A 27,131-nucleotide genomic window follows, 5' to 3' on the forward strand; every position below is an offset into this window, starting at 1 on the left:
GCTCACAGCCAATCACTGGACTGAGCACTGGGTCCCCAGTGGAGGAGTTAGAGAAAGGACTGAAGAAGGTGAAGGGGTTTGCAACCCCACAGGAGGAACAATAATATGAACCAATCAGACTCTCCAGAACTCCCAGCGTCTAAACCACCAACCACAGGCACCCATGGCTCTAGCTGCATATGTAGCAGAGGATGGCCTTGCTGGACATCAAAGGGAGGAGAGGCCCTTGGTCCTGTGAAGGCTCTATGCCCCAGTGTAGGGGGATGCGAGGACAGTGAAGTGGGTGGATGGGTGGGCGAACACCTCATAGAATTAGGGGGAGGGGGAATGGGATAGGGGATTTTTGGAGGGAAAGCCAGGAAAAGGTATAACATTTGAAATGTAAAGAAAAAGAAAATATCTAATTTAAAAAAATAAAAAAAAAAACTTTAAAAATAGCAACTGTAATAGATGTTCCAAGACAGTTTACTTTTGGCCCCAAACACTTAACAGGCTGACCAGCCAGCTTTCTTAACCTTGCTGTGGCTAGAGCCCAGATCCTCTGGCTTTGCTCTTGCCTACATTCATCCATTTCCTGTGAACTAATCTAATCTGTAAGAAGAGTCTTTAAACAGGAAAGTAAACATTGCATTGTTCTGTGGTAGAAGGGTTTTGCAAGCATTGTGCATTGTGAAATTTCATTGTTTCTATGAGGACTGAATTGAAGCTTTGTCTCAAACAACCCTGGCAAATGGTGGCAAGTTCAGATAAAGGGACTGGAGGAAGACATGCAGGTTTTTTCTAAATCTGGTTGGTGTCCTGGTTCTTCTATGTACAGGACTTGTGTCACTGCAAAAGCTTTAGGAGTGCAAAGCACAGTGTGTTGCTCTTATTTGCTGGTGCTTTTCACTACTAAGTGGTCCAAGGGCTCTCATGAAAGTATGCGAGTGTTGAGATCCCTTCCCTAACTATAAATAGCTGAAGAAAACAATGCTAGATCTTTATCTGAGCAACAGAAAGAGGTAAGGCAGGAAAGTTGAATAAAGTACATGACACCAACTAACATGGTATTCTACTGCCTGCATTTGAACTTTGAGAACTATCTCCGGATTCATTAAAAACTGAACATTGATGCTACATTTTTTTTCTTTCAGAAATGATAACTATAATGGGAATACTTCTTCCTCGATTTTAACAAATGCGTTAACATATTTATATAGACATGTGGTTAGGCCTCATAAAAAGATGAATGGGTGAATGAAGAATACTCTGAGGTTGCATCTCACACTCATCAGAATGACTTAAGATCAAAAACTCACATCAGCAGAGGTTGGCAAGAGTGTGGAAGTGAAAATTTGTACAACCACTCTGGAAATCAAGTTGGTGGTTTCTCAGAAAATTAGGAATAGTTCTACCTCAAGACCCACCTATGCCACTTCTAGGCATAGACCCAAAATATGCTGCACCACACCAAAAGGACAATTGCTCAGCTATGCTCATAGTAGCTTAACTTGTAATAGTCAAACACTGGAAACTCTCCAGATGTCTCGCAACTGAAGAGTGGATAAAGAAAATGGCGTTCATTTATGCAATGAGATACTACTCAGCTATTAAAAACAAGGACATCAAGAATTTTTCAGGCAAAAGGACATGCACAATATGTACTCACTTATAAGTAGACATTAGCCATAAAGTACAGGATGACCACACTATATTTTACAGATCCAAAAAAGCTAAACAAGAAGGAAGGCCCAAGGGAGGGTGCTTGAATCTCAGTCAGAGAGGGAAATAAAAGAGACATTGGAGCTGGATGGAGGGAGGGAACTGGGTAGGAGAGGGGTGGGAATGGGAACAGGATAGGGTGGGTGAGAAGGGGTGTCAGGTGTAGGGGGAGCCAGGAGAGAAGTTTGGGAGAGTGAATGGAAATTGGTGGCAAATGTGGAGCAGATTTCTAGGATGTACCGGAGACCTGGGATGGGGGAGACACCAGGGAGTCCATAAAGGAGACTCTAGCTGAGACTCCTGGCAGTGGGGCATATGGAGCCCCATGTGGCCACCTCCTGTAGCTAAGCAGGACTCCCAGTGAAGGAATAAGGACAAAAACCCACCCACAAAACCTTTAGCCCAAAATGTGTCTTGCCCACAAGCAGCACAGGGACAAGATGAAGCAGAGACTATGGAATGGCTGGCTCAAGTTGAGACCCACCCCAGGGACAAGACCCAACCCCTGACAATATTAAGGATGCTCTGTTATTCTTGCAGACATGAGTCTAGCATAACTGTCCTCTGAGAGGCTCTGCTGCAAGATATTTCCTATCCATGCACATTGAGGCAGTGAGAGGACAGTGATTGGAGGGGAGAGAGAGGAGGAGGAGCTAAGAGAAAGTGAGAGGAGGAGAGAGGAGAGGCTCAGTGGACCACCTGAGCAGAGGGAGAAGGGGATGCGGATATCCAGATGGCTTCAGATGTATTTCTGATGTTTTGGAGAGGTTAGAAATATTGGGATAAGACTTTATCATTTTAAATTGTCATAATGTAATTGTGAGTTATATATATATATATATATATATATATATATATATATATATATATATATATATATATATATATATATATATTTGGTTAATTATTCAAGTTTTAGAGTCATGCTTTACCGGATACTTGGAAGAAGTCGGTGCTGGGCAGAAGTGTGGGACACCCACCATTTAGACAGTCTATGGCAGAGAGGAAACACAGCTGGGATGCTGTGAGAGCTAGCCAGGAAAGATTGGCTCGGTGGCGTCAGTAAGAGCTGACCTGAGTGAGACCTTCCAGGACTTGGTGAAGAGGCCTGGAGGGGTGGTACTTTATATAATTATTTTCCCACTACAAGGCTCTACCCAGCAATGGAGTGAAACAGATACAGGGACCCACCGTTGAACATCAGGTAGAGCTTGGGGAGTCTTGAGGAAAAGTGGGGTATAGAACTGATCAAGGAGATCTACAGCGTCAACTAGCCTGGACCCATGGGGCCTCACAGAGACTGAAGCACCAACCAAAGAGTATGCAGGGGTTGGACCTAAGCCCTATAACATTTGTTGAAGATGGGCATCTTGGTCTTTATGTGGGACACCTAACAATTGGAGAACGGGCTGTCTCTGACTCAGTTGCCTCCTATTGGATCCCTTCCCCTACCTGACTACCTGGTTGGGCCTCAGTGGAGAGGTTGTGCTTCGTTATGCTTGGACCTGGTGTCCCAGGGTGGGGTTGTAACCAAGGGGGGGCTTCCCTTTCTCTGGGGTGAAGGGGAGATTGTAGTGGGGGGTGGGATTCTGTAAGAGTGGAGTTGAGGGTGACCTTGAACCTGGGATTGTCTTATGTCTACCTCTCAAATGTTAGGATTGGAAGCATGTGTTTCCATACTTGTAAATCAATGTTTTTTAGTTTAGTTTTTGAGTCTATAATAACTGTTCACAGCCGAGCAGTGGTGGTGCACACCTTTAATCCCAGCACTTGGGAGGCAGGGGCAGGCAGATTTCTGAGTCCGAGGCTAGCCTGGTCTACAGAGTGAGTTCCAGGACAGCCAGGGCTACACAGAGAAACCCTGTCTCAGAAAAACCAAAAAAAAAAAAAATGTTCACAGTACAAAATTAGACAAGTATGAATGAGGCAAGATCTCAGGATCCCTTCTTGGCCATTCACATACATTATGGTAACTAACGTTGGAAATGTGTTATTGGGGAACTGGTTTCTCTGTGAAATTGAAACTTCTGCATATCAGAACTATGAAAATGTTGACTACTTTTGTGGTGGTCGATTATATTTTCTGGAGTAGAACAATAATTGCTAACGTAGGTTTTTCTGGAAACTTGTCTCATGGAGATGGGGCATAATTTCTCTTTCCAGAATCTGGGAAGGTTTATAACTCTGGTAACTAGTAGAGTGCAGCAAGTGTTACCCCATGATTTCTAAAGACAGCACAGCTCATGATTTCACACACACACAGACACACACACACACACACACACACACACACACACACACACACACACACACACACACACACACACACACACACACACACACACACACACAGAGGTTTTAAAGACAGGTTTCTTTGTGTAACACTTGCTGTCTGCTGTTTTAGAACTTGTAGACCAGGCTAGCCTCAACCTCAGAGGCCATCCATCCTAATGTTGGGATTAAAGGTATGTACTATTACTGCCCAACTCCATACACACAGACACACAGACACACACACACATTTGGTTTTTTGGATTTGGTTCTTTTGAGACAGGGCTGTATAGCCCTGACTGTTCTGGAACTCACTCTGTAGACCAGGCTGGCCTCGAACTCAGAAATCTGCTTGCCTCTGTCTCCACCGCCCAGCTTTTTTTTTTTTTTTTTTTTTTTTTTTTGAGACAGGGTTTGATATAGCCCAGGTGGCCTCAGAGTCACCATGTAGTCAAAGCTAGCATTGAATTCTGATCTTCCTGCCTCCAAATCCTTAGTTCTATGATTATAGGACAGTGTCACAACACTTATTTTTTCTTTTTTCTTTTCTCTTCTCTTCCTCTTCCTTCTCCTCCTTTTGTTCCTGGGTACATATCGCTGCTTAGTCTTGTACTTACTGTGCAGCACAAGCTGTCACAAAATTTGAGGCAACCCTTCCCTGCCTCAGCTTCCAGAGTGCTGAAATTATAGCCAGTACCACCACGCCTGGCTGATTTTTCTTGATGTGAATAAAATGCAACAAATATCTTTAAACACACATGTCCTTACACTCTTGTAAATTTATGTGCTCAAAAGATTACAAAACCTAGAGTAAACATGCAATCTTCAAATTACAGCAGTTTTTCATACCCCACTCCTAGTCCAATAAATGAATGTCTTAAGTTTTCAGGCCACATTTGGTGACCTATTCTGTTAGTGAAGTAAAAATTACAAGTGTTGTTTATGTTATCAAGACAAAAGGCATAGGTGGTCCAAGTGAAGAAAATTAAAGATTTATGTAATTTAATTTCATTGTATGAATATTTTGCCTGCATGCATGTATGTGCACCACATGTATGCAGTACCCATGAAGATCAGAAGAGGACATCAGATCCCATAAAACTGGAGTTACAGATGGTTTGAGACATTACATGGGAGCTGTGAACAGAGCCTTTACAAGAGCCTCAGGTACTAAACCCCTGACCCTTCTCTCTGTGTCTGCCACCAAATAAAGATTATGATTTTAATTTGTAAGAGGAGAAAAATTATTTTCTGCAGAAAGACGTTTAGAGTCCTATGATCAAGAAACAGAGTAGCTCTATATTTTATTCTTTACTCTGTATTTCTGAAAACACAGCAGACTAACAAAGAACATGTGGGCAACAGGGGAAGATTTTTAAGAAAACAATTTTTGGGGGGTTAAGTATGGGGTCAGTCAATATCCATTCATGTTTTATCATAGTCAGTGTCAACCTTTACCACAAAGACATGCAACTGCGGACAAATCCTCATGTCTGTGTCACTGAGAACCTGGATCCTGGGCTAAAGGTTAAATGATATTTGCTATTGTTGATTGAAGACAAGAGGGCAGCTCATTTGGCACTTCAGATAGTTGTTAAAGAGAACATTACTGGGCTGGTAGGATGGCACAGTGAGTAAAAGCACTTACTGTGAAGTCTGACGACCTGAGGTCAACCCCTGGGACCTGAGTGGTTGAAGGAGAGAAGCAATTCCCACAATTGTTCTCTGATCTCCACACACTCACTGTGGCACATATGTACTTATAGACAGGCACACATATACTAAATATAACAATAACATTAATTATGATAATAAAACCACTGCCACATACTTGAAATATAGAGGCAGGAGAATTAAAAATTCAAGGTTGAAGCTGGGTGTGGTAGAGCATGGCTTTTGTCCCGGCACTTGGGAAGTGCAGGCAAGTGTATATCTGAATTTAAGGCCAGGTTAGTCTACAAAATGAGTTTCAGGAGAGTGAGGTCTACATAGAGAAACCCTGTCTTGAAAAAACAAAAAAATTCAAGGTTAGGCTGGGCATGGTGTATGCATGCCTCTAAGACATTCTTTTTTTTGAGACTTAATTTATTTATTATATGTAAGTACACTGTAGCTGTATTCAGACACACCAGAAGAGGGCATCGGATCTCTATACAGATGGTTGTGAGCCACCATGTGGTTGCTGGGATTTGAACTTAGGACCTCTGGAAGAATAGTCAGTGCTCTTTACAGCTGAACCATCTCTCCAGCATTTGAGAGAAAGAGGCAGGTGGATCTCTCTGAGTTTGAGGCCAGCTTGGTCTACATGGTGAGTTCCAGATAAGTCAGAGCTACATAGTAAGGCCTTGTCTCAAACAAAGAAACAAAGAAAGAGGAGGAGGAGGAAGAGGAAGAGGAGGAAGAGGAGGAGGAGGAAGAGGAGGAGGAGGAAGAGGAGGAGGAGGAAGAAGTGGAGGAAGAGGAGAAAAACAAGAAGAACAACAAGAAAGAACAAGAGAAAAGAAGAAGAAGAAGAAGAAGAAGAAGAAGAAGAAGAAGAAGAAGAAGAAGAAGAAGAAGAAGAAGAAGAAGAAGAACAACAACAACAACAACAACAACAACAACAACAACAGCAGCAGCAGCAGCAGCAGCAGCAACAACAACAAGGGTAGTGGTGATGCTGCTGGTGGTGGTGGTGGAGAAGGAGGAGAAGGAGGAGAAGGAGGGGGAGGAGGAGGAAGAGGAGGAGGAGAGATGGCGCAGAGGTTAAGAGATGGCTCTTCCAGAGGTCCTCTGTTCAATTCCCAGCAACCAACCACATGGTGGCTCATAACCATCAGTTAATAAGATCTGGTGCCCTCTTCTGGCCCTCAGGTGTACATGCAAGCACAGCACTACATAATACACAAATCTTAAAAACAATATGAAAGAGGCAGAAGGAGTAAAGTTCAAAGTTATCCTCAACTATATAGAGACTTGAAGGCTAACCTAGGCATAGAAAATTCTGTCTGTGGGGTGGGGAATGGGGTAGAGAAACCAGAGTCGATCTATCCAGAATGGCTGAATCCTGTAGCTTGCAGATTTTAAATTCTTTGTTGTGGCTTCATATGAACTTTGTCTGGGTGATAGACCCGTGGAGATTCTGTACCATATTTTCTTCCCAAGGTGCTACACTAGTAAGTATCTTAGTTCTCTATGGTGCTTGGTTTCTGTCTCAATAGATTCGATAAGGCTGTATTTTAGTTAATATGTAGTAAAATTCTGAGAGTTTTTTTTTTTTTAACAAACTTCCTTGTCTTGAACTTGCCCTCAGAGAATATTTCTAATAGTTTTCAGCTTCTTTTGCTCTTTAAAAAAAATTGGTTTCAGAGCATTCCTAATTTATTCCCTAGCTCATTACTTACTATTAAGGCTTCTAGATTTTAAAATAATTATGAGATACCACGGTTTGCTAAGCATGCATAGTCAAAACCCAATTTCCTGCATTTCTCAGTCAACCTCAAAGAGGGGCGGTGGCTGACGGACCTAAGCGTTCTGCGTCAGGATTGTGTGACCTGGCTTGCTGGAAAGCAATCTGAGTTTCTACTGTTTATTTTGCATGTGGAGAGCTCTTCCATGATCTAGCCTTTAGCCAGGGGACGTCTTTCATTATGGGAGCAAAAGGAAGCTAAACTATAAAATAGCCTTGCTGTGATGTTCCGGGCTATCTAAGATCCAAAGGTCTAAACTAACAGGCCTCAATAGTCTTTTAAGAGAGACCAATGTTCTAACACTGCAAAAGAAAACAGAAAACCCACTCGTCACACTTGCAAGTGAAATATGAAGCTTAAAGAATTCTTAAAGCAAGATGGAGGTATGAGGACACCAGCCGTGTAGGAAGCAGCTCTCCTGAGGGATGAAGAACGTCTTCTGCCTTACCCTGAAACCTGTGAACTTTGTGGTCCTTGGGTGCATATGGATTTCTGTGGTGCAGGGTGCAGTTCTGAGCAGCTGCCTAACGTCCTGTGTAACTAACCTGGTAAGTTTCACCGGCTTTTGTCTTTGCAGAGATTAGAAGGCGAATCCCATATATAACTGACAGGATTGTTTTCTTTCCATGACAAGGTCCCCTTCCCTCACCCCCAAGGTAGGAGAAATCTATAGCTTCAAGATATAAGGAAGGATATTTTATTTAATTGCTTTCAAGTTCTAGATTTTTTTTGGGGGGGGGGGAATGGGAGACCTTAGATGGAATTAGATTTTACAAACTAAAATATTCTACTAAGTAATTTACTATAAAATATTAATATTTGTTTAAAATATAAAATAGGCTTTTGATACACTTTAATCTTTATATTTCTCACTTAACAGTGATCATATTATGGGTGGATTACTGACTAGGAAGCAGGTGCAGAGGCTAGGTACAACATTTTGTGTCAAAAGACAGGATTATTTGTGTCTCTTTTTTTGTCCCTAAGAATTCATCAGGTTTGACTAATCAGTTTTGACATGAACACCTTTTCTTTATTATTGTTGTTCTTTTTTAATGTATTCTATGACATTGCCTCAATAGTGACTTGGGTGTGCTTAAAACGGCCATTACGTTTATTTTAACTTTTATATTTTATAGCCACCAATTAACTTGAAAAACCAAAGCCAGGAAGATATGCATTGTTCCTATCTAAGGATTAAATAACATGATAGATTAGGTATGTCATTTTGTATCCTTATAAAGTAACAAAGTGTCTAACATTGTACTCATTCTTAAGCTAACACATTGGAGGTAGAGTTCTCTGGCAGATTAGAAGAGGGTGTTACACACATGTTTTAATTTAAGTAAAGCAGTAGATTGTTGCCCAGGCAAACTATAGAGAGTAACAATTTATAAGGAGTTTACAGAAGTCTTAGCCAAGATCACTCTCACTGATGCAGACAGGTTTGCTTTGGCTTCTTGCAGTTATGCTACAAACTTGCAAAGAGAAGCACAGAAATCAGGTATTGTGAGGAAGGCTGAGGCAGGGGGCCCAGGAATGTCATGCTAGCCTAACTTGCAGAAACCGTATGAGAATATGGTCTTCTGCCCTTAAATGAGACCTCTTCATTCACTTCCTGATAAGTCAATGGATATGTGGCAATATATGTATATATCTTTACACATCACACTGTTTATATGATAAAGAGGAGAGAATGAATGAGGACAGATGGTTCCACTGTTAACCCTTGATATTTTTCTCAAACATACTTTGATATGCATGTTGTGTGTATATATAATTATTTTTTGAGACAGAGGTTCACTTTGTAGCCAAAGTTGGCCCCAAACATCTGGCAATCCTCATGCTCCAGCCTGCCTAGGATTGGAATTACCATAGCAAGCTACTATGGCTGGCTTAAACATATTTATAATTTTACATATAATCATTCAATTTCACCTTACATTATGGATTTCCCTTATATCCTTAAGATCTTTGGAAATAAGCTCTTTAGCACATTTAGAGAGCTCTATTAAGAGCGTGTACCATTGCAGGATGTATATTTCCTTACTCTTGGAACTGATTTTGATTATTTTTCAAAACTCCAGTCTTCATTTTGTTTTTTGTTCTCCTTATCGTTGCGTTGTTCTCTGTGTGTGGGCTCCGTGCCCTCAGGGTTTGGCAGCCTAGACAGACATTCAGTTCCTTTGTTGGGCTGCCTTCCGTTTGCCACCTACAGAGGAGGGTACAGCCCCCAAGGTGGCCATTGCAAGAGACACAGTCTGCTGGTTTGACCAGTAAATGTAATAAAGTGTTCTGAGCTGAGCCTCCCACTCAGGTTTGGAAGGGGCAGCAGTAGGTAGATGGGCAAATTAACACAGCCACTGTGAGGCATGAGATACCCACCTTAGTATTCCCCACCGTCCCTTTTTAATGTGGACCTTTGCTGTGAAGAACATCTTTGATATCAGGATTTTGATAAGTGGTTGATATTAAGGCAGTTTCTGTTTTCTATTTAAACATGAAACACATTCTTGAATAAAAGAATGTAAGGATTAAGTCAAGCATGGTGATCCATGCCTGTAATCCGCAGAACCAGGACAGGTTCTGGGCTACAGAGTGAGCTCCAGGATAGAGTAGTCTACAGAGTAAGACAGACCGTGACCACAACAAGCCAGGCACAGAAAATAATAGTAGAATTGCTGGGGAAAGCACATGCCTGAGTTCTGTGCTTGAGCAGAGGGGATTGTGTGTTGACTGAGAGACACTATGTGTGAGCACAATATATCAATGGCCTTATCTTTGAATTCTAGATGCCATGTGCTCCAGAAAAAAAATAGTGAATCTTCTCAAGACCATTAATATTATGAAATGGTTTATAAAATAGACTCAGTCCATCCATCCATCCATCCATCCATCCATCAATCCATCAATCACTCAATCAGCCCTACCCCCAAATTCATAGTCAAATTAAGTTGTAGAAGTGCATTTTGCTATAGATCCTCAGGGCACAGCAGAACATAAAAGGCTTCGTTTTTATCACAATTTTCTCAGTTGTAGAAATGATTTAATAACCGAGGGCTAAGTTCAGGACTTAGCAGTGCCAGTTCTACTTAGTATCCTTCCTGGAAATCTGTGTAACCCCAGCTCTGCACCGGTTGTAGCTGGAAACTCAACAGGGTCAATAGGATGTGACCAGTGCCCTCGTGGACACGGCAGTATGCTGACATGCCAATGGTTTGATCACTAGACAGTTAAAAAAATTACTCACGTATTGTACTGTAGTTTTAGAGTTTTGACGAATTAGAGAATGATAATGATACAGTTTAACATTTACTAACCAGGAACCAACTAAAAGACTATTAGAAAACACAAGCTTCAGGAGGCTGCTCTGTTTAAAAAAAATCATGTGCAAATATCAATACCTTTTTTGTATGTCAACATAAAACATTTAAAAACAACAAAAACAAGATAACTGGGTTAGGGTGCATGCAGGAGACACTTCTTAGTGTTTAATAGTGTGCACTGCCCTTGCAGAGGCCTCAAGCTGCTTCTTTTCTTTCTTTTTTTTTTTTTTTTTTGGATTTGGTTTTTCGAGACAGGGTTTCTCTGTGTAGCCCTGGCTGTCCTGGAACTCACTCTGTAGACCAGGCTGGCCTCGAACTCAGAAATCCACCTGCCTCTGCCTCCCAGAGTGCTGGGATTACAGGCATGCGCCACCACTGCCCGGCTGTCAAGCTTGTTTCTTAATCTAGGCTCTACCCCAGGTTCTAACCCAGCCTAAATCCAGGTTGGGGGGCTCACAATTACCTAGCACCAGGGAAATCTGATTCCTCTAGCCGGTGAGCACCTGTACTCAAGTGCACACTAGAATCCCCTCTCCCGACATGATTTAAAATTATAAAAGCAAATCTTAATAAGATAATGGAGTAATCCCCAAATGCTGTGAAACGTCTAGAAATTTGCATAGTTTGTTTTCATGTAGAAATAGATTGGCCAGTAAAATGGAAAAGAATCCAAATCTAAAACTAAGGGGTAAGGATAAAGTTGACAATTCATTCTTTGTTGCCTTTTTCCCTATCTATCTATCTATCTATCTATCTATCTATCTATCTATCTATCTATCTATCTATCTATCTGCCTATCTATCTATCTATCTATCTATCTATCTATCTATCTATCTATCTATCTATCTATTCACTTTACATCCAAATCACAGCCCTTCTTTCCTCCCACTTCCTCCTCCCAAGAGCCTCCCTCCATCCCTCTCCACTTCACCTCAGAGAAGGGGTGAGCTCCCACCCTGGTATCTCAAATCACTTCAGGACTTCCTCCCTTATCTGAGGCCAGACAAGACAGCCCAATTAGGGAAGCGGGATCCACAGGCAGGCAACAGAATTAGGATAAGGCCCACTCCAGTTGTTGGGACACTTGCATGAAGACCAAGCTGCACTTCTGGTACATATGTGGGGGAAGGGCAATAGTTCTAGCGCTTGTAATCTCTTCGGTTGGTGACTTGGTCTCTGGGAGCCCCAAGTATCCAGTATAGTTGATTCCGTTGGTCTTATTTGGAATCCTTATCTGCCACCCACCTCTGGGTTCCTCATTTCTTCCTCCAACCCATCCACAAGACTTCCAGAACTCTGTCTAATGTTTGGCTGTGGGTCTCTGCATCTGCTTTTGGTTAGCTGCTGGATGGCACCTCTCATACTAGGCTCCTGTATGTAATCTAGGCTGACAGATACAAACATAGCCTGGGACTCCAGGGTGATTAAAATAGGAAGGCAGGCCAACAATGTGTCCAAAAAGATCATTAAGCACGTTTCCCAGAAAAATTGGAAAATTGGGTTGCTAATGCATTTATTTATGTCTGCCTCACATAGGGTACTTGTGTATCCAAGCCAGCAGTGACAAATACAGCTGCCAGCAATGTCTTCACATGCAGCATTATTGTGACAAGGCCTTGACCAACAAAGCGACATCAAAGTCTCATAGTGAATCCACACCCTGTGTGGTCATGGTCGCAGTTGTTTCTACCATACACACATCCTGCACTGAATTGTAATTTTTATTTTTAAAAAAGTTTTCAGAGACAGGGTTTCTTTGGGTAGCCCTGGATGTCTTGGAACTCATCCTGGGTACCAGGCTAGCCTCAAACCCAGAGATTCCCCTCACCTCTGCCTCCTGAGTGCTAGAACTGAAGGTGTGCACCATCATCACCTGGCTAAAATTCTCAAAATTTTAAATTTATGTGTTCATAGTTGGCAGTGCTGTGGTTGAAGCTAGAGCCTTGCATATGGCAAGCTGGTGCTGTACCACTGAGTAACTCATCAACTCTACTTTTTAATTGATATATAAAAACATTAAAAAATTATATTATAGTAGTGTATTATTTGATTGAATTTTCTCAAAATGTTGTGAGTTTAATCTTTTGTGATTCTTTTTTCCTTTTATGTTAAGGGAGAAGTTATTCTTTTTTAATTATTTATTTTTATCTTATGTGCCTTAGTGTTTTGTCTGCACGTGTATCCGTGTGAAGCTGCAGTTAAAGGCAGTGATGAGTTGCCATGTGGTTGCTGGGAATTGAACCCAGGACCTTTGGAAGAGCAGTCAGTGCTCCCTTAATTGTTGAGCCTTTTCTCTAGCCCATAGTTGTTGTTGTTATTGGTGTGTGTGTGTGTGTGTGTGTGTGTGTGTGAAAGAGAGAGAGAGAGAGAGAGAGAGAGAGAGAGAGAGAGAGAGAGAGAGAGAGTGAGTATGTATGTGTGCGTGCGTGCACATTGAGTCAGAGTCTCATTCTCTGGCCTGGAATTGGAATCAATTCTCTTGTCTTAGAGACACCTAAATGCTGGAATTATAGATCGAAGCATCAGGTATTATTCTTCTTATACGTGAAATGAGAACTACTAAGTCAAGCAGGTCTCTTAAGGGGCAAGTATATGTTAAAACAAGTTTGAACGCAGAGCAGGCTGCTCAGTTCTGTAAGTGAGGGAGGAAGTTAAGAATTTGATTAGTTCCAGCTCAGATGATGCCAGGGCAGAGAAGACTGTGCCAAGGAGTAGGTGTTGCAGCAGTCCTGAGGGTCTGTGATGTGGGACCAGGCCTGTGTGTTGGAGGGAGATAACTGGAGCCACTGAAGCTTTGCAGACGGAGGTGAAGGTCCAACGCTCAGAGAAAGGGGTCCCAGGGTGTTCACAAAGAACACAGCTTGCCTGCACCCTCGAAACCAGAACCCAAGCAGTGTACCAAAACGCCCTGGACCTCAGCTATAAAACAGGGTTAGTAAAAGAACATGTTTTGTAGGGTTGTTGAGACAGTTTATCGAGATGTGGCATAAAATGGCTCTAAAAGGGCCTTCTAAAAGTAGAAATGGTTCTATAAATGTGAGTTCTGATCGATGATTGATTATGAAGGGGACGGTGAATGAATGGAGGCAGGGAAATTGCTGCCACAATTCTGAATACCACAGAGGATCCTTGCCCAAGGCCAGGCCTGCCATTCCGAGCAGCTGGCTGAATTTCCTCTCTACCAACGGCAACACCGGGAAGCAGTCTTGCTGCGGTATGGCTTTGTGGCCATCAGGAATCTCCCGTTTCTGTGTTTAACACAGACACAAACTCAACTCAACATCTTCTATTTTGCCTTTACAAGTTAACATAATTTTTGAGGGGATGGGAAAATAATAAATTGCAAATCAGTTGTCTTTCATCTGAATTTATATTATTAGGATTTAATCACAGTCACAACAAAAAGCAAAACTCAAACTCCAATGGTTCAATGTCTGGGATCCAACTCACCATCTCCTGTGCTCCTCCAAGGGCTTGGGCCATTTCTTCAGTCCTGCCCTTTGTAGCACACAGCTTGTCTTCTAGGCGCCAGCTGCCTGTATTCCACTGCTGCTGCTGCTGTTCTTGGTGGTCTTCACATGGTACTGGCATTTCCAAAATACTGCTATCTTCCACTGTAATTAGGCTTCACCAAAAGCCTCTCATAGGCTCTCTTGATGGTGACAAGCCTCTGCTCCTATGCATGACCCCTTCAAGTCCTGGGCCATCAATTGCAACTGAGGCTGCACTTTCACCAATGGCCTCCTGTGACCTCTCACTGTGCCAAGAGCCTCAGCTGCTCTTCATGACCCCTTCATGCATTCAAAACCAGTACCATCTGGGTGACTCTTACACAGTACCAAGTCCAGCCACAGCACAAAGTACAACTGTGGCTATCTCTGGAACATAGCCTCTGTGCTCTCAGAAAACACTTCCCAGAAGATTTCACCTCAGTGATGCTGGTTTCTTCTTAATCACCACTAATTTCTTAGCTCCAGTTAACCAGCATCAATAGTCCCAGTAACACAAAGGTTCGATTTAGTGGTTCTGGTATCTTGTTAATCACAGCTGATTCTTCAGCCCCAGCTAACCAGAACCACAGAATCTTTACAATCGAAACATGGCCCTGATAAGAGTCTTTACTCGTCCCTCTGAAATTTCACAAGTCAGGCCTCCATCTTCTGCACTGTTCCTAACATTATCATCCAAGCTCCTACAGAACTTTCCACAGAGCTCTTAACACCGAATGGATCATCTAGACCAAGTTCCAAAGTCCTTCCACAGTCCTCCCCAAAACATAGTTAGGTTGTCCCAGGAATACTCTACTACGCTGGTACCAATTTGTCTTAGTCAGGGTTTCTATTCCTGCACAAACATCATGACCAAGAAGCAAGTTGGGGGAGAAAGGGTTTATTGAGCTTACACGTCTGCATTGCTGTTCATCACAAAAGGAGGTCAGGACTGGAACTCAAGCAGGTCAGGAAGCAGGAGCTGATGCAGAGGCCATGAAAAGATGTTCCTTACTGGCTTGCTTCCCCTGGCTTGCTCAGCCTGCTCTCTTATAGAACCCAAGAATACCAGCCCAAAGATGGTGCCACCCACAAGGGCCCTCCCCACTTGATCACTAATTGAGAAAATGCCCCAGCTTTGGATCTCATGGAGGTACTTCCCCAACTGAAGCTCCTTTCTCTGTGATAACTCCAGCCTGTGTCAAGTTGACACACAAAACCAGCCAGTACAGTTCCCTAGTGGTGATTTGAGCCACGGACATTGATGCTGACCCTGGCTGCTGCATAGCCACAGACTCAGACATGGTCCTCAGCAGCAGCTCGGGCCATGGCCCCGGTGGCTGAGTTGAGTACTCATAATAGGCTACTCCTCTCCATCCTCAAGGCCCTAGTCCCATCCTCCTTTATAATGCTCAAGCTGCCCCACTTCTCTTTCTCTCCCATCTGACCACCACATATTCACACATGGCGGTGGCTCCCACTGCAGGCTGGCCAGAGAGCTGGGCAACAGCCTCCGTCTGAGCCGTGCAGGGTCGGCAAGTAGGTGTCTTTGGCCCATCTCTGCCAAGGGCTGGAAGGCAGATCTTGGGGTTAGAGTGGGGCATGGAGGTCAACAAATCTCAGTCCTCCTCCTTCCAGGCTTCGCTGTCTGGATTTGATTCAGTTTGTTTTTTTATAAGTCCTAGGCATAAAACAACTTTGTCCGCCAAGACAGATGTCAAGCTAGGATGAACAAAGGAACTGCCATCTGCTCTGCCCTTGACTGATACAGGAACAACCCCACCAACAAGGTGTCTTTGTGTCCATTGCCAGGGGTAGGGGTATGCTCTTAACACATTGTTTTGCATGTATTAGTGAACAGTATTTACCCATCAGGGACTATTCCAAGTCTAGGAAATTAAGACTACATGTATGACTAGAAAATATCATCCTAAGTGAGGTAACCCAACCGCAAAAGAATACACATGGAATGCAATCACTGATAAGTGGATATTAATTAGCCCAGAAGCTCTGAATACCCAAGGCACAATTAGCATAACAAATGACTCCCTTGAAGAAGTAAGGAGAGGGTCCTGATCCTGGAAAGGCTTGATCTAGCATTGGAGGGGAGTATCAGGACAGAGAAAAAGGAGAGAGGTGATTGGAGAATGGGTGGAGAGCAGAAGGTTTATGGGACATATGGGGAGGGGGGAACCGGGAAAGGGGAAATCATTTGGAATGTAAACAAAGAATATAGAAAATAAAAAGAAAAAAGAAAAAAAAGACTAACATCTATGAAAAGGAGTGAGTTTACTGTTAGCTTAGCAATGGACTGTCCCTTGTGATGGCACCCTGTGTACAGTGGCCACACTGGATGCCTAAACCACACTTCCATCCTTGGGACTTTTCGTCATCTCCTGTGACTTATTAATAGAACTGGAAGCCAAGGATACCATTATGCCCTGTGTTGTACCAATTACTTCTCTAATTCAGTGGTTCATATCAATAAACCTTTTTTGTGTTTTTGTATTTGAGATATGGTCTCAAGGTAATCTTGGCTGACCTAGAACTTAGTACAAGGCTGTCCTTGAACTCAAAGAGATCCACCTTCCACTGCCTTCTGAGTGCTGGTATCAAAGGCGTGTGCCACCACACCCAGATTAGCAAACTTTTTTTAAAAAATAATTTTTAATATTTTGAGGCTATAATGTAATCACACCATTTCCCTGATTTCTTTTCTCCCCCCCCAAACCCTCCCATGTACCCTGTCCTTTGTTCTCTTTAAGGTTCAAGGTGTTTTTCTCTTAGCTGTTGTGATATATGTATTCACATGTGTGTATACTGCATATGTATATATATATATAAATACTATTATGAATATATTATTATATTCATAAATACAGAAACATGATCTGCTCAGTTCATATAATGTAATGCGTATTCATCTCTTTTTAGGGCTGGCCATTTGGTCTTGGGTAACCAGCGGTGTGCAGTTCCCTGGGGACGACTATTTCTTCCCACTTTCAGCATTCCTGAGTTGCCCATATTCTTTATTTTAGATTGAGGCCCTGTGGGGTTTCTCCTTCAGCAAATCCTCAAAGGGAAATGGTGTGGCAAAGCTAGAATCTCTGGACTCAGGAGGAGAGGCAGTTGGGTTGAAGGTTCTAGACAAGGCCTGAAGACATGTACGTGGTAAAATACTGTTTCACCAAATCGGTCCAAACCAACTCAAGCCAAATCATGGAGGTTCAGATCAGGACCAAACAGTACTAGAAATGTCCATGCAGGTTGTCTCTGCCTGTGGTTTGAACCAGTCTGTCTGTAGAGCAGAGCATGAATGAAAAGTAACGTATATTCATGGGCACTATGCCAGTTCTGACCTCAGTATTATGGGCTGGTATGTTATCCTTTATTCGCTTCCTGTAGTCCATGGAGTCCTGGAGTCCATGAAGGACTCCATTCTAACAAGGACCAGGAAAATGGGCAATTTACACTCCCCCTCCAACTCCTTTTATTTTTCATAGACTACCACCCCCACCCCTACCCCCAACAACAACAACAAAATAAACAAACAAAAACTCTACCTCTCACCAACCAAGCAACCAACCAAGCAACCAACCAAGCAACCAACCAAGCAACCAAGCAACCAACCAAACAACCAAGCAACCAACCAACCATCGAAAACTTCTTGCATAGTAAATGCAAGGGTCTGGATTTGATTGCCAGCACTGGAAAGACCATGTCAAACCAAACTAAACCAAACCAAACCAAAACCAACACCAAAACCCAAAACAACTAAATGCAATCATGTTTTGACCCAGTATACTTTTTTGGAGGCCATCCTATGCTCCATGAGACCCTGTTTCCAAAACCAGGATGATAAAAACAAAATGAAACAGAAACTTTCTCTTAAAAAAATATCTGCTATTTTAAGTTATTTGCATGTGTGTGAATGTCTTTGTAGTGTGGGTACCTGCATCTGGATGCAAGTATCTGTGGAGGCCAGAAGAGGATATTAGATCCCATGAGGATGGAATTATTGGTGGTAGTGAGCAGCTTGATGTGGGTGCTGGGAACTAAATGCAAGCCCTCTATATACATGGCAGTCTTAGCCACTGAGCTGTCTCTCTAGCCCCAACAAATGCCCCTTCCTTCCTTTCCCTTTCATTCATTCTTTTGTTCATTCCCTTTTTTTTTTTAAAAAAAGACTTATTTATTTATTATATATAAGTACACTGTAGCTGTCTTCAGACACATCAGAAAAGGGCATCAGATCTCATTACAGATGATTGTAAGCCACCTTGTGGTTGCTGGGATTTGAAATCAGGACCTCTGGAAGAACAGTCAGTGCTCTTAACCGCTGAGCCATCTCTCCAGCGCCCCCCCCTTTTAACTTTTAATTTTATTAGTAGTAGTATTAGTATTAGTATTATTTTATGTGTATGAATGTTCTGCTGGTATATTTGTCTTTGCACTGTGTGCATGCCTAGAACCTGCAGAGGCCAGAAGAGGGCATCAGATTCCAAGGATCTGGAGTCACAGGTGGTTGTGAACTACCTTGTAGGTGCTTGAATTGAACCCCATGTTTTCTGAAAGAGCCAGTACTCTTAATTGTGGAGTCATCTCTCCAGCCCCATGCCTTCTTAAAAATTTGAAATATGTGAGAAAGGAAGAGAGAAATCATGTTTGTTTTGTTTGTTTGTTTGTTTTGTCAAGGCAGGGTTTCTCTGTGTAGCCCTGGCTGTTCTGGAACTTACTTTGTAGGCCATTCTGGTCTCAAACTCGGATCTACTTGGCTCTGCCTCCCAAGTGCTGGGGTTAAAGGCATGCACCATCACCGCCTATCTGATGATTTATGTTTTATCAAATACGACATTCCAAATATGTGGAATTACTCAGTGACCCATAGTTACTCGATAATAAAAAAAAAAAAAAGAAGGAAATTTGAGGATAGTTCTTTTTCTAATTCAGGAGCCCTAATCCACAGGTCCATTTAACTCGCCATGACACCCTTGTCCTTTCAGACCCATGCTCTCATGCCTATCCTTGCAGATGGTACAGAATTTCTAGGCGCTACATATGTAATTTACTACAGATTGGATGACCGGAAAACACTTGGCAAGTCACTCTACCATTGGGGAACAATGAGAAGCACACTATTCCAAGAAGATTAAAAAAAAAGTGTAATGGTCCACTGGCGGGGTATTGATGGTATTGATGGTACTGATGGTATTGATTGTGTTTCTTGTTCCTTCTTCATTGCAGGGCAGGCAGCTTGACAGTGGAACACCGTACAATCTGAGTGAGGCGGTGAGTAAATTACTCCTATTGTCAAGAACTTTCAGCTTGTGTTGACTAAAAGAAAAGGACTATTGGTCTGTTTTATTACAATAAGAGTAAATGCTAAAGTCTCATTTTCTCATCGTTGGTGAAAAGTGTTTTATTGAAACCAGTGAGAGGCCTGAATTATAGAATTCATTAAAAATGAGATGTGTTAAAGTACAAAAAAAAAAGCAAAGGACTAATACAGATTCATTAGTTTTGCCCACACAGCTGGGTGACTTGGGATACATGACTTCATATTTTATCACTCGATGATAAACGGTTGGGCTATACAGTTCTTGTTGTGTCTTTCAGCAATTATGTTTTGTGGCTTTATTAATTTTCTGTGTGTAGATTCACTTATGCAACAAATGTTTATTGACTCAACATGTGTATGTGGCAGGCACTGGGCTAGGCAGAAGAAGTTTACAACTGGGACCTGCGTTTGAAGAAACTACAAACCTTTCATACATAAAACCATGAACAGAAAATATAATAGTGTTGTTATCACAGGACAGATAAGAGGTCACACACAAGACCAAAGTGTGTCTCATTTGCCTGTAAGACCTTCAGACTGAAAGAGGAAGAGCTTTCCAGTACAAAGATTTTTAGACTTTTCTCCACTTTTTCCTTTTTCCTCTGAGGAGATCTTGCTGTCTATAGGAGAATGATGTAAATCTTAATTGGAGACTACTCAGTGGGAATAGGTGCCGGCTATTAACATGACCAGCTGAGTTCAATTCCTTAGGCCAGCATGGTTGGAAGGAAAGAACTAACTCCTGTAGGTGGACACTGGGAACTGAACCTAAACCTAAACCTAAACCTTCTGCAAGAGCAGTAAATGCTCTCAAACATTGAATCATCTCTTTAGCCCTTTAGTTAAATATTTGATTCTACAAGGCAGATAGTTTAGAGAAAGAAAATGTGTCTGGGATCCCGATTTAGGCAACACCAACATGCACATGGGAGAATGTGTGGATGTGAGGGACTCTGTGTCACATGCTGACTCTATAGGGGGACTCAGGCGCAGGTGTCTAACGAGAGAGTGCAAGGCATAGACAAAGTGGGAGCCATGAGCCATCTGTGCAACAGGAGACCAGGACAGTCATGAGATGACATTTGAGAGCAGCTTTGGGGTAAAGGCAGCCAGAATTTAATAGATTCAGAAATGGTCTACCGAGTAGTTTTGACGTTTTGACTGGTTATAATCCGGGGTTTTGACTCTTGCTGGTTGTAGGGGCACAGATGGAGACTCATGGTATTCTTGATATCTTTGGCACCCTGGACTTTACCTGCTGCCATCTACCCAGTGCACAGGGCATTGGGTGTTCTTGGGGTCTCATCTGCCCTGGACCATCCTTCACTCTGCTTCCCTGCCAGCTTGCAGTGAGCCACACTGTGCTCTGGCCCATCTGCAGATAGGCAGCTCTGATTAAAAATCTCACTCAAATCCTTGAGGGGCCTTAGCGTTTTTCAGTAGATGCTCTATTTCTAAGATGCAAGACGATACTTTTCGTTACTATGGACTTTCAAGGGACAAAAAAGTCTTATTTATTCATTCACACCTGTGTCTCATCTCTTGTAGTGTATCCAAGGATGTCAGTTTTGGAACTCTGTAGATCAGGAACAGTGTGCTTTAAAGTGTGTAAGTATTACTTATTGTTACATATTTTAAAGAGAGGGTCTTAAGTAGCCCAGGATGGCCTCAAACTCCTATATAGCTAAGGATGACCTTAACTTTCTGATCTATCTCCAGAGGGCTGGGATTACAGTCATGTTCCACTGCATCAGCTACATGGTTACTAGAGATTGAACCCGAGTCAGCAATCTACCAATGGAACCATATCCAAGCCTCCTAACATCTTTTTCAAATTATAGATATGGCATTTTAAAAGGATATTAACATTAGTTTTAGCAACCCAGATCTGTGATCCAGTCGCTCCAAAGGCAGAAGCAGGAGAATGTCTTGGTATTTGAACCCAGCCTGGGAAACAAACATTTTGAGTCTCTGTAAAAGACTAATTCTCCACTTAGACACTAGGATATTTTTCTTGTCTTGCTAACCTCAGTTATAAAACTTATTTATGTGCGTTCCCGCTTGTAACCTTGTGCATTACAGAATATAATTTTGCAAAAGGAGGCTCATTTGTCATCTGGTCTGAGTTATTCTTACGTATCATTACAATTTACCACTTAATTACTTGTCTAGTTATGTCTGGTTAGGTGTTTAAAATGTAATTTATACCACCATGTGACTTCCTCCAGAGTAGAAAGCACTCCACCATTTTTGGACCACATCTCCTCCATTGACTAGAGTGGAACACACAGCAGGTACTAAGTCTTGTTGAGTGCATGAGTGGGAATACCATTTGTTTCCAGATAATCATCCAGGGCCCCACCCATCAACAAGGACAGAAGAACCTGCTGGCTTTGTTAGCTAGAGCTATTGATGGCTTTCAATTCAGTCTGTCTTCCTTGAGCTGCAGGTACCTTTCTGTATGCTGAGAGTTTTCCAGTAGATAACCCACTTCATTATTCCTAGTGATGCAAACAGTATAACTTTTGGAGCTATTAACACACAACACACACAGTAGCTTACCTGTACTCTTCTTCTTCTTCTTCTTCTTCTTCTTCTTCTTCTTCTTCTTCTTCTTCTTCTTCTTCTTCTTCTTCTTCTTCTCTCTCTCTCTCTCTCTCTCTCTCTCTCTCTCTCTCTCTCTCTCTCTCTCTCTCTCTCTCAGTAAGGTCTCCATGCCCACATGAACTCCTATTTGTTAGTCTTACTGTTCATTAATATTGTTGGAAAAAGTATTCTGTAGGAGGAAATGCACAGCTGACTTACTAAAGTGACCCGAGACTTTCAGGACCTTATGTAACTTTTCTTTCTTTCTGTTTTTTTTTTTTTCATGCAGAATGATACCTACACCACCATTTGTGAGGTGAGTTCACAATCACTTGCAAATATGTTCAAACCCAAGTCTGTATTCTTAGACTGCAGAAGGCTACTAAAGGAAGATGAAGAAATTTTCAGTGGCAAATCTATTTATTTGTTTATTTCTTTCTATGGGAAAGGTCTAATAGGAGGGTCTAATACTGTTTTGGCACAGACATTTGCTGTTTTCTATATCTGTATGTATATATAAGTTTTTATTAATGTGCATGTGCATATATACAAATTCATGTATGCACACACATATCTATATGCATATAAAGTCTCCCTCAGTGTCCAAAGGGGACTGGTTCCAGTAACTCTCAAAATTCACAAATTCTTTCATATTCAAATCCCTCATGAAAATGTAGTAGTATATGAATTATGCTCTATGTGCATCTCTACATCTTTTTTTTTTTTATTATTCGATATAATTTATTTACATTTCAAATGATTTCCCCTTTTCTAGCCCCCCCACTCCCCGAAAGTCCCTCAAGCCCCCTTCTCTTCCCCTGTCCTCCCGCCCACCCCTTCCCACTTCCCCGTTCTGGTTTTGCTGAATACTGTTTCACTGAGTCTTTCCAGAACCAGGGGCCACTCCTCCTTTCTTCTTGTACCTCATTTGATGTGTGGATTATGTTTTGGGTATTCCAGTTTTCTAGGTTAATATCCACTTATTAGTGAGTGCATACCATGATTCACCTTTTGAGTCTGGGTTACCTCACTTAGTATGATATTCTCTAGCTCCATCCATTTGCCTAAGAATTTCATGAATTCATTGTTTCTAATGGCTGAATAGTACTCCATTGTGTAGATATACCACATTTTTTGCATCCACTCTTCTGTTGAGGGATACCTGGGTTCTTTCCAGCATCTGGCAATTACAAATAGGGCTGCTATGAACATAGTAGAACATGTATCCTTATTACATGGTGGGGAGTCTTCTGGGTATATGCCCAGGAGTGGTATAGCAGGATCTTCTGGAAGTAAGGTGCCCAGTTTTCGGAGGAACCGCCAGACTGATTTCCAGAGTGGTTGTACCAATTTGCAACCCCACCAGCAGTGGAGGAGTGTTCCTCTTTCTCCACACCCTCTCCAACACCTGCTGTCTCCTGAATTTTTAATCTTAGTCATTCTGACTGGTGTAAGATGAAATCTTAGGGTTGTTTTGATTTGCATTTCCCTAATGACTAATGAAGTTGAGCATTTTTTAAGATGCTTCTCCGCCATCCGAAGTTCTTCAGGTGAGAATTCTTTGTTTAACTCTGTACCCCATTTTTTAATAGGGTTGTTTGGTTTTCTGGAGTCTAACTTCTTGAGTTCTTTATATATATTGGATATTAGCCCTCTATCTGATGTAGGATTGGTGAAGATCTTTTCCCAATTTGTTGGTTGCCGATTTGTCCTCTTGATGGTGTCCTTTGCCTTACAGAAACTTTGTAATTTTATGAGGTCCCATTTGTCAATTCTTGCTCTTAGAGCATACGCTATTGGTGTTCTGTTCAGAAACTTTCTCCCTGTACCGATGTCCTCAAGGGTCTTCCCCAGTTTTTTTTCTATTAGCTTCAGAGTGTCTGGCTTTATGTGGAGGTCCTTGATCCATTTGGATTTGAGCTTAGTACAAGGAGACAAGGATGGATCAATTCGCATTCTTCTGCATGCTGACCTCCAGTTGAACCAGCACCATTTGTTGAAAAGGCTATCTTTTTTCCATTGGATGTTTTCAGCCTCTTTGTCGAGGATCAAGTGGCCATAGGTGTGTGGGTTCATTTCTGGATCTTCAATCCTGTTCCATTGATCCTCCTGTCTGTCACTGTACCAATACCATGCAGTTTTTAACACTATTGCTCTGTAGTATTGCTTGAGGTCAGGGATACTGATTCCCCCAGATTTCCTTTTGTTGCTGAGAATAGTTTTAGCTATCCTGGGTTTTTTGTTGTTCCAGATGAATTTGATAATTGCTCTTTCTAGCTCTGTGAAGAATTGAGTTGGGATTTTGATGGGTATTGCATTGAACCTGTATAGTGCTTTAGGCAAAATGGCCATTTTAACTATATTGATTCTGCCGATCCATGAGCATGGGAGGTTTTCCCATTTTTTGAGGTCTTCTTCCATTTCCTTCTTCAGAGTCTTGAAGTTCTTGTCATACAGATCTTTCACATGTTTGGTAAGAGTCACCCCAAGATACTTTATACTGTTTGTGGCTATTGTGAAGGGGGTCATTTCCCTAATTTCTTTCTCAGCCTGCTTATCCTTTGAGTATAGGAAGGCCACTGATTTGCTTGAGTTGACTTTATAACCTGCCACTTTGCTGAAGTTGTTTATCAGCTGTAGGAGCTCTCTAGTGGAGTTCTTTGGGTCACTTAGGTAGACGATCATGTCGTCTGCAAATAATGATAGTTTGACTTCTTCCTTTCCAATTTGTATCCCTTTGACCTCCTTATGTTGTCGAATTGCCCGAGCTAGTACCTCAAGTACAATATTGAAAAGATAAGGAGAAAGGGGGCAGCCTTGTCTGGTCCCTGATTTCAGTGGGATTGCTTCAAGTTTCTCTCCATTTAGTTTGATGCTGGCTACCGGTTTGCTGTATATTGCTTTTACTATGTTTAGGTATGGGCCTTGAATTCCTGTTCTCTCCAAGACTTTAAGCATGAAGGGATGCTGAATTTTGTCAAATGCTTTTTCAGCATCCAATGAAATGACCATGTGGTTTTGTTCTTTGAGTTTGTTTATGTAGTGGATTGTATTGATGGATTTCCGTATATTGAACCAACCCTGCATTCCTGGGATAAAGCCTACTTGATCATGGTGGATGATCGTTTTGATGTGTTCTTGGATTCGGTTGGCAAGAATTTTATTGAGTATTTTTGCATCGATGTTCATAAGGGAAATTGGTCTGAAGTTCTCTTTCTTTGTTGGATCTTTGTGTGGCTTTGGTATCAGCGTAATTGTGGCTTCGTAGAAGGAATTGGGTAGTGTTCCTTCTGTTTCTATTTTGTGGAATAGTTTGAAGAGTATTGGTGTTAACTCTTCTTTGAAGGTCTGGTAGAATTCTGCACTGAAGCCATCTGGTCCTGTGCTTTTTTTGGTTGGAAGACTTTCTATGACTCCTTCTATTTCTTTAGGCATTATGGGACTGTTTAGATGGTCTAGTTGGTCCTGATTTAATTTTGGTATTTGGTATCTGTCAAGGAAATTGTCCATTTCCTCCAGATTCTCCAGTTGTGTTGAGTATAGGCTCTTGTAGTAGGATCTGATGATTTTTTGGATTTCCTCAGTTTCCGTTGTTATATCTCCCTTTTCATTTCTAAGTTTGTTAATTTGGATACTTTCTCTGTGCCCTTTGGTCATTCTGGCTAAGGGTTTATCTATCTTGTTGATTTTCTCAAAGAACCAGCTCCTGGTATTGTTGATTTTTTGTATGGTTCTCTTTGTTTCTACTTGATTGATTTCGGCCCTGAGTTTGATGATTTCCTGCCTTCTACTCCTCCTGGGCGAAATAGCTTCTTTTTGTTCCAGGGCTTTCAGGTGTGTCATTAAGCTGGTAATGTATGCTCTCTCCATTTTCTTTTTGGAGGCACTCAGGGCTATGAGTTTTCCTCTTAGCACTGCTTTCATTGTGTCCCATAGATTTGGGTATGTTGTGTTTTCATTTTCATTGTGTTCTAAAAAGTCTTTAATTTCTTTCTTTATTTCTTCCTTGACCAAGGTATCATTGAGTAGAGTATTGTTCAGTTTCCACGTGTATGTGGGCTTTCTGTTGTTTCTGTTGCTATTGAAGACCACTTTTACTCCATAGTGATCAGATAGGAGGCATGGGATTAGTTCGATCTTCTTATATTTGTTGAGGTCTGTCTTGTGACCAATTATATGGTCGATTTTGGAGAAGGTACCATGAGGTGCTGAGAAAAAGGTATATTCTTTTGTTTTAGGATAGAATGTTCTATATATATCTGTTAAATCTAATTGGTCCAAAGCTTCAATTAGTTTCATTGTGTCCCTGTTTAGTTTCTGTTTTCCTGATCGGTCCATTGAGGAAAGTGCAGTGTTGAAGTCACCCACAATTATTGTGTTAGGTGCAATGTGTGCTTTTAGTTTTAATAAAGTTTCTTTTACAAAAGAGGGTGCCCTTACATTTGGGGCATAGATGTTCAGGATTGTCAGTTCTTCTTTTTGTATTTTTCCTTTGACCAGCAAGAAGTGTCCCTCAGGGTCTCTTTTGATGACTTTGGGTTGAAAGTCAATTTTATCTGATATTAAAATGGCTACTCCAGCTTGTTTCCTGAGACCATTTGCTTGTAAAATTGTCTTCCAGCCTTTTACTCTAAGGTAGTGTTTGTCTTTGACCCTGAGGTGTGTTTCCTGTAAGCAGCAAAATGTAGGGTCCTGTTTACGTATCCATTCAGTTAGTCTGTGTCTTTTTATTGGGGCATTAAGTCCATTGATGTTAAGAGATATTAAGGAATAGTGATTGTTACTTCCTATCATTTTTGACGTTATTTTTTAAATTTGAATGCTTAACTTCTTTTGGATTTGATGAAAGGTTACTATCTTGCTTTTTCCATGGTGAAGTTTCCCTCCTTGTATTGGTGTTGTCCTCCTATTATCCTTTTTAGGGCCGGGTTTGTGGATAGATATTGGGTAAACTTGGTTTTGTCATGAAATA

At 41.7% G+C, this 27,131-nt stretch overlaps 1 protein-coding gene and 1 non-coding gene across 2 annotated transcripts in view; one reads left to right on the forward strand and one right to left on the reverse strand.

Moving 5' to 3' along the window:
• The first annotated feature begins 7,846 nt into the window (after nucleotides 1-7,846).
• Nucleotides 7,847-27,131, forward strand: part of Ros1 (ROS proto-oncogene 1, receptor tyrosine kinase) — a 136,397-nt gene continuing 117,112 nt past the window's right edge. The window contains exons 1-4 of the mRNA XM_052163597.1: nucleotides 7,847-7,969; nucleotides 19,480-19,524; nucleotides 21,122-21,181; nucleotides 22,449-22,475. Coding sequence (XP_052019557.1) covers nucleotides 7,847-7,969; nucleotides 19,480-19,524; nucleotides 21,122-21,181; nucleotides 22,449-22,475 — 255 coding nt within the window. The remainder of the gene's footprint in view (nucleotides 7,970-19,479; nucleotides 19,525-21,121; nucleotides 21,182-22,448; nucleotides 22,476-27,131) is intronic.
• On the reverse strand, nucleotides 15,908-16,052 carry LOC127670255 (small nucleolar RNA SNORA48). Its single transcript, XR_007974499.1, has one exon. It is a non-coding gene; the product is annotated as a small nucleolar RNA SNORA48 (small nucleolar RNA).

The sequence above is a fragment of the Apodemus sylvaticus genome, chromosome 19, assembly GCF_947179515.1.
Source record: "Apodemus sylvaticus chromosome 19, mApoSyl1.1, whole genome shotgun sequence".
Classification (NCBI taxonomy): domain Eukaryota; kingdom Metazoa; phylum Chordata; class Mammalia; order Rodentia; family Muridae; genus Apodemus; species Apodemus sylvaticus.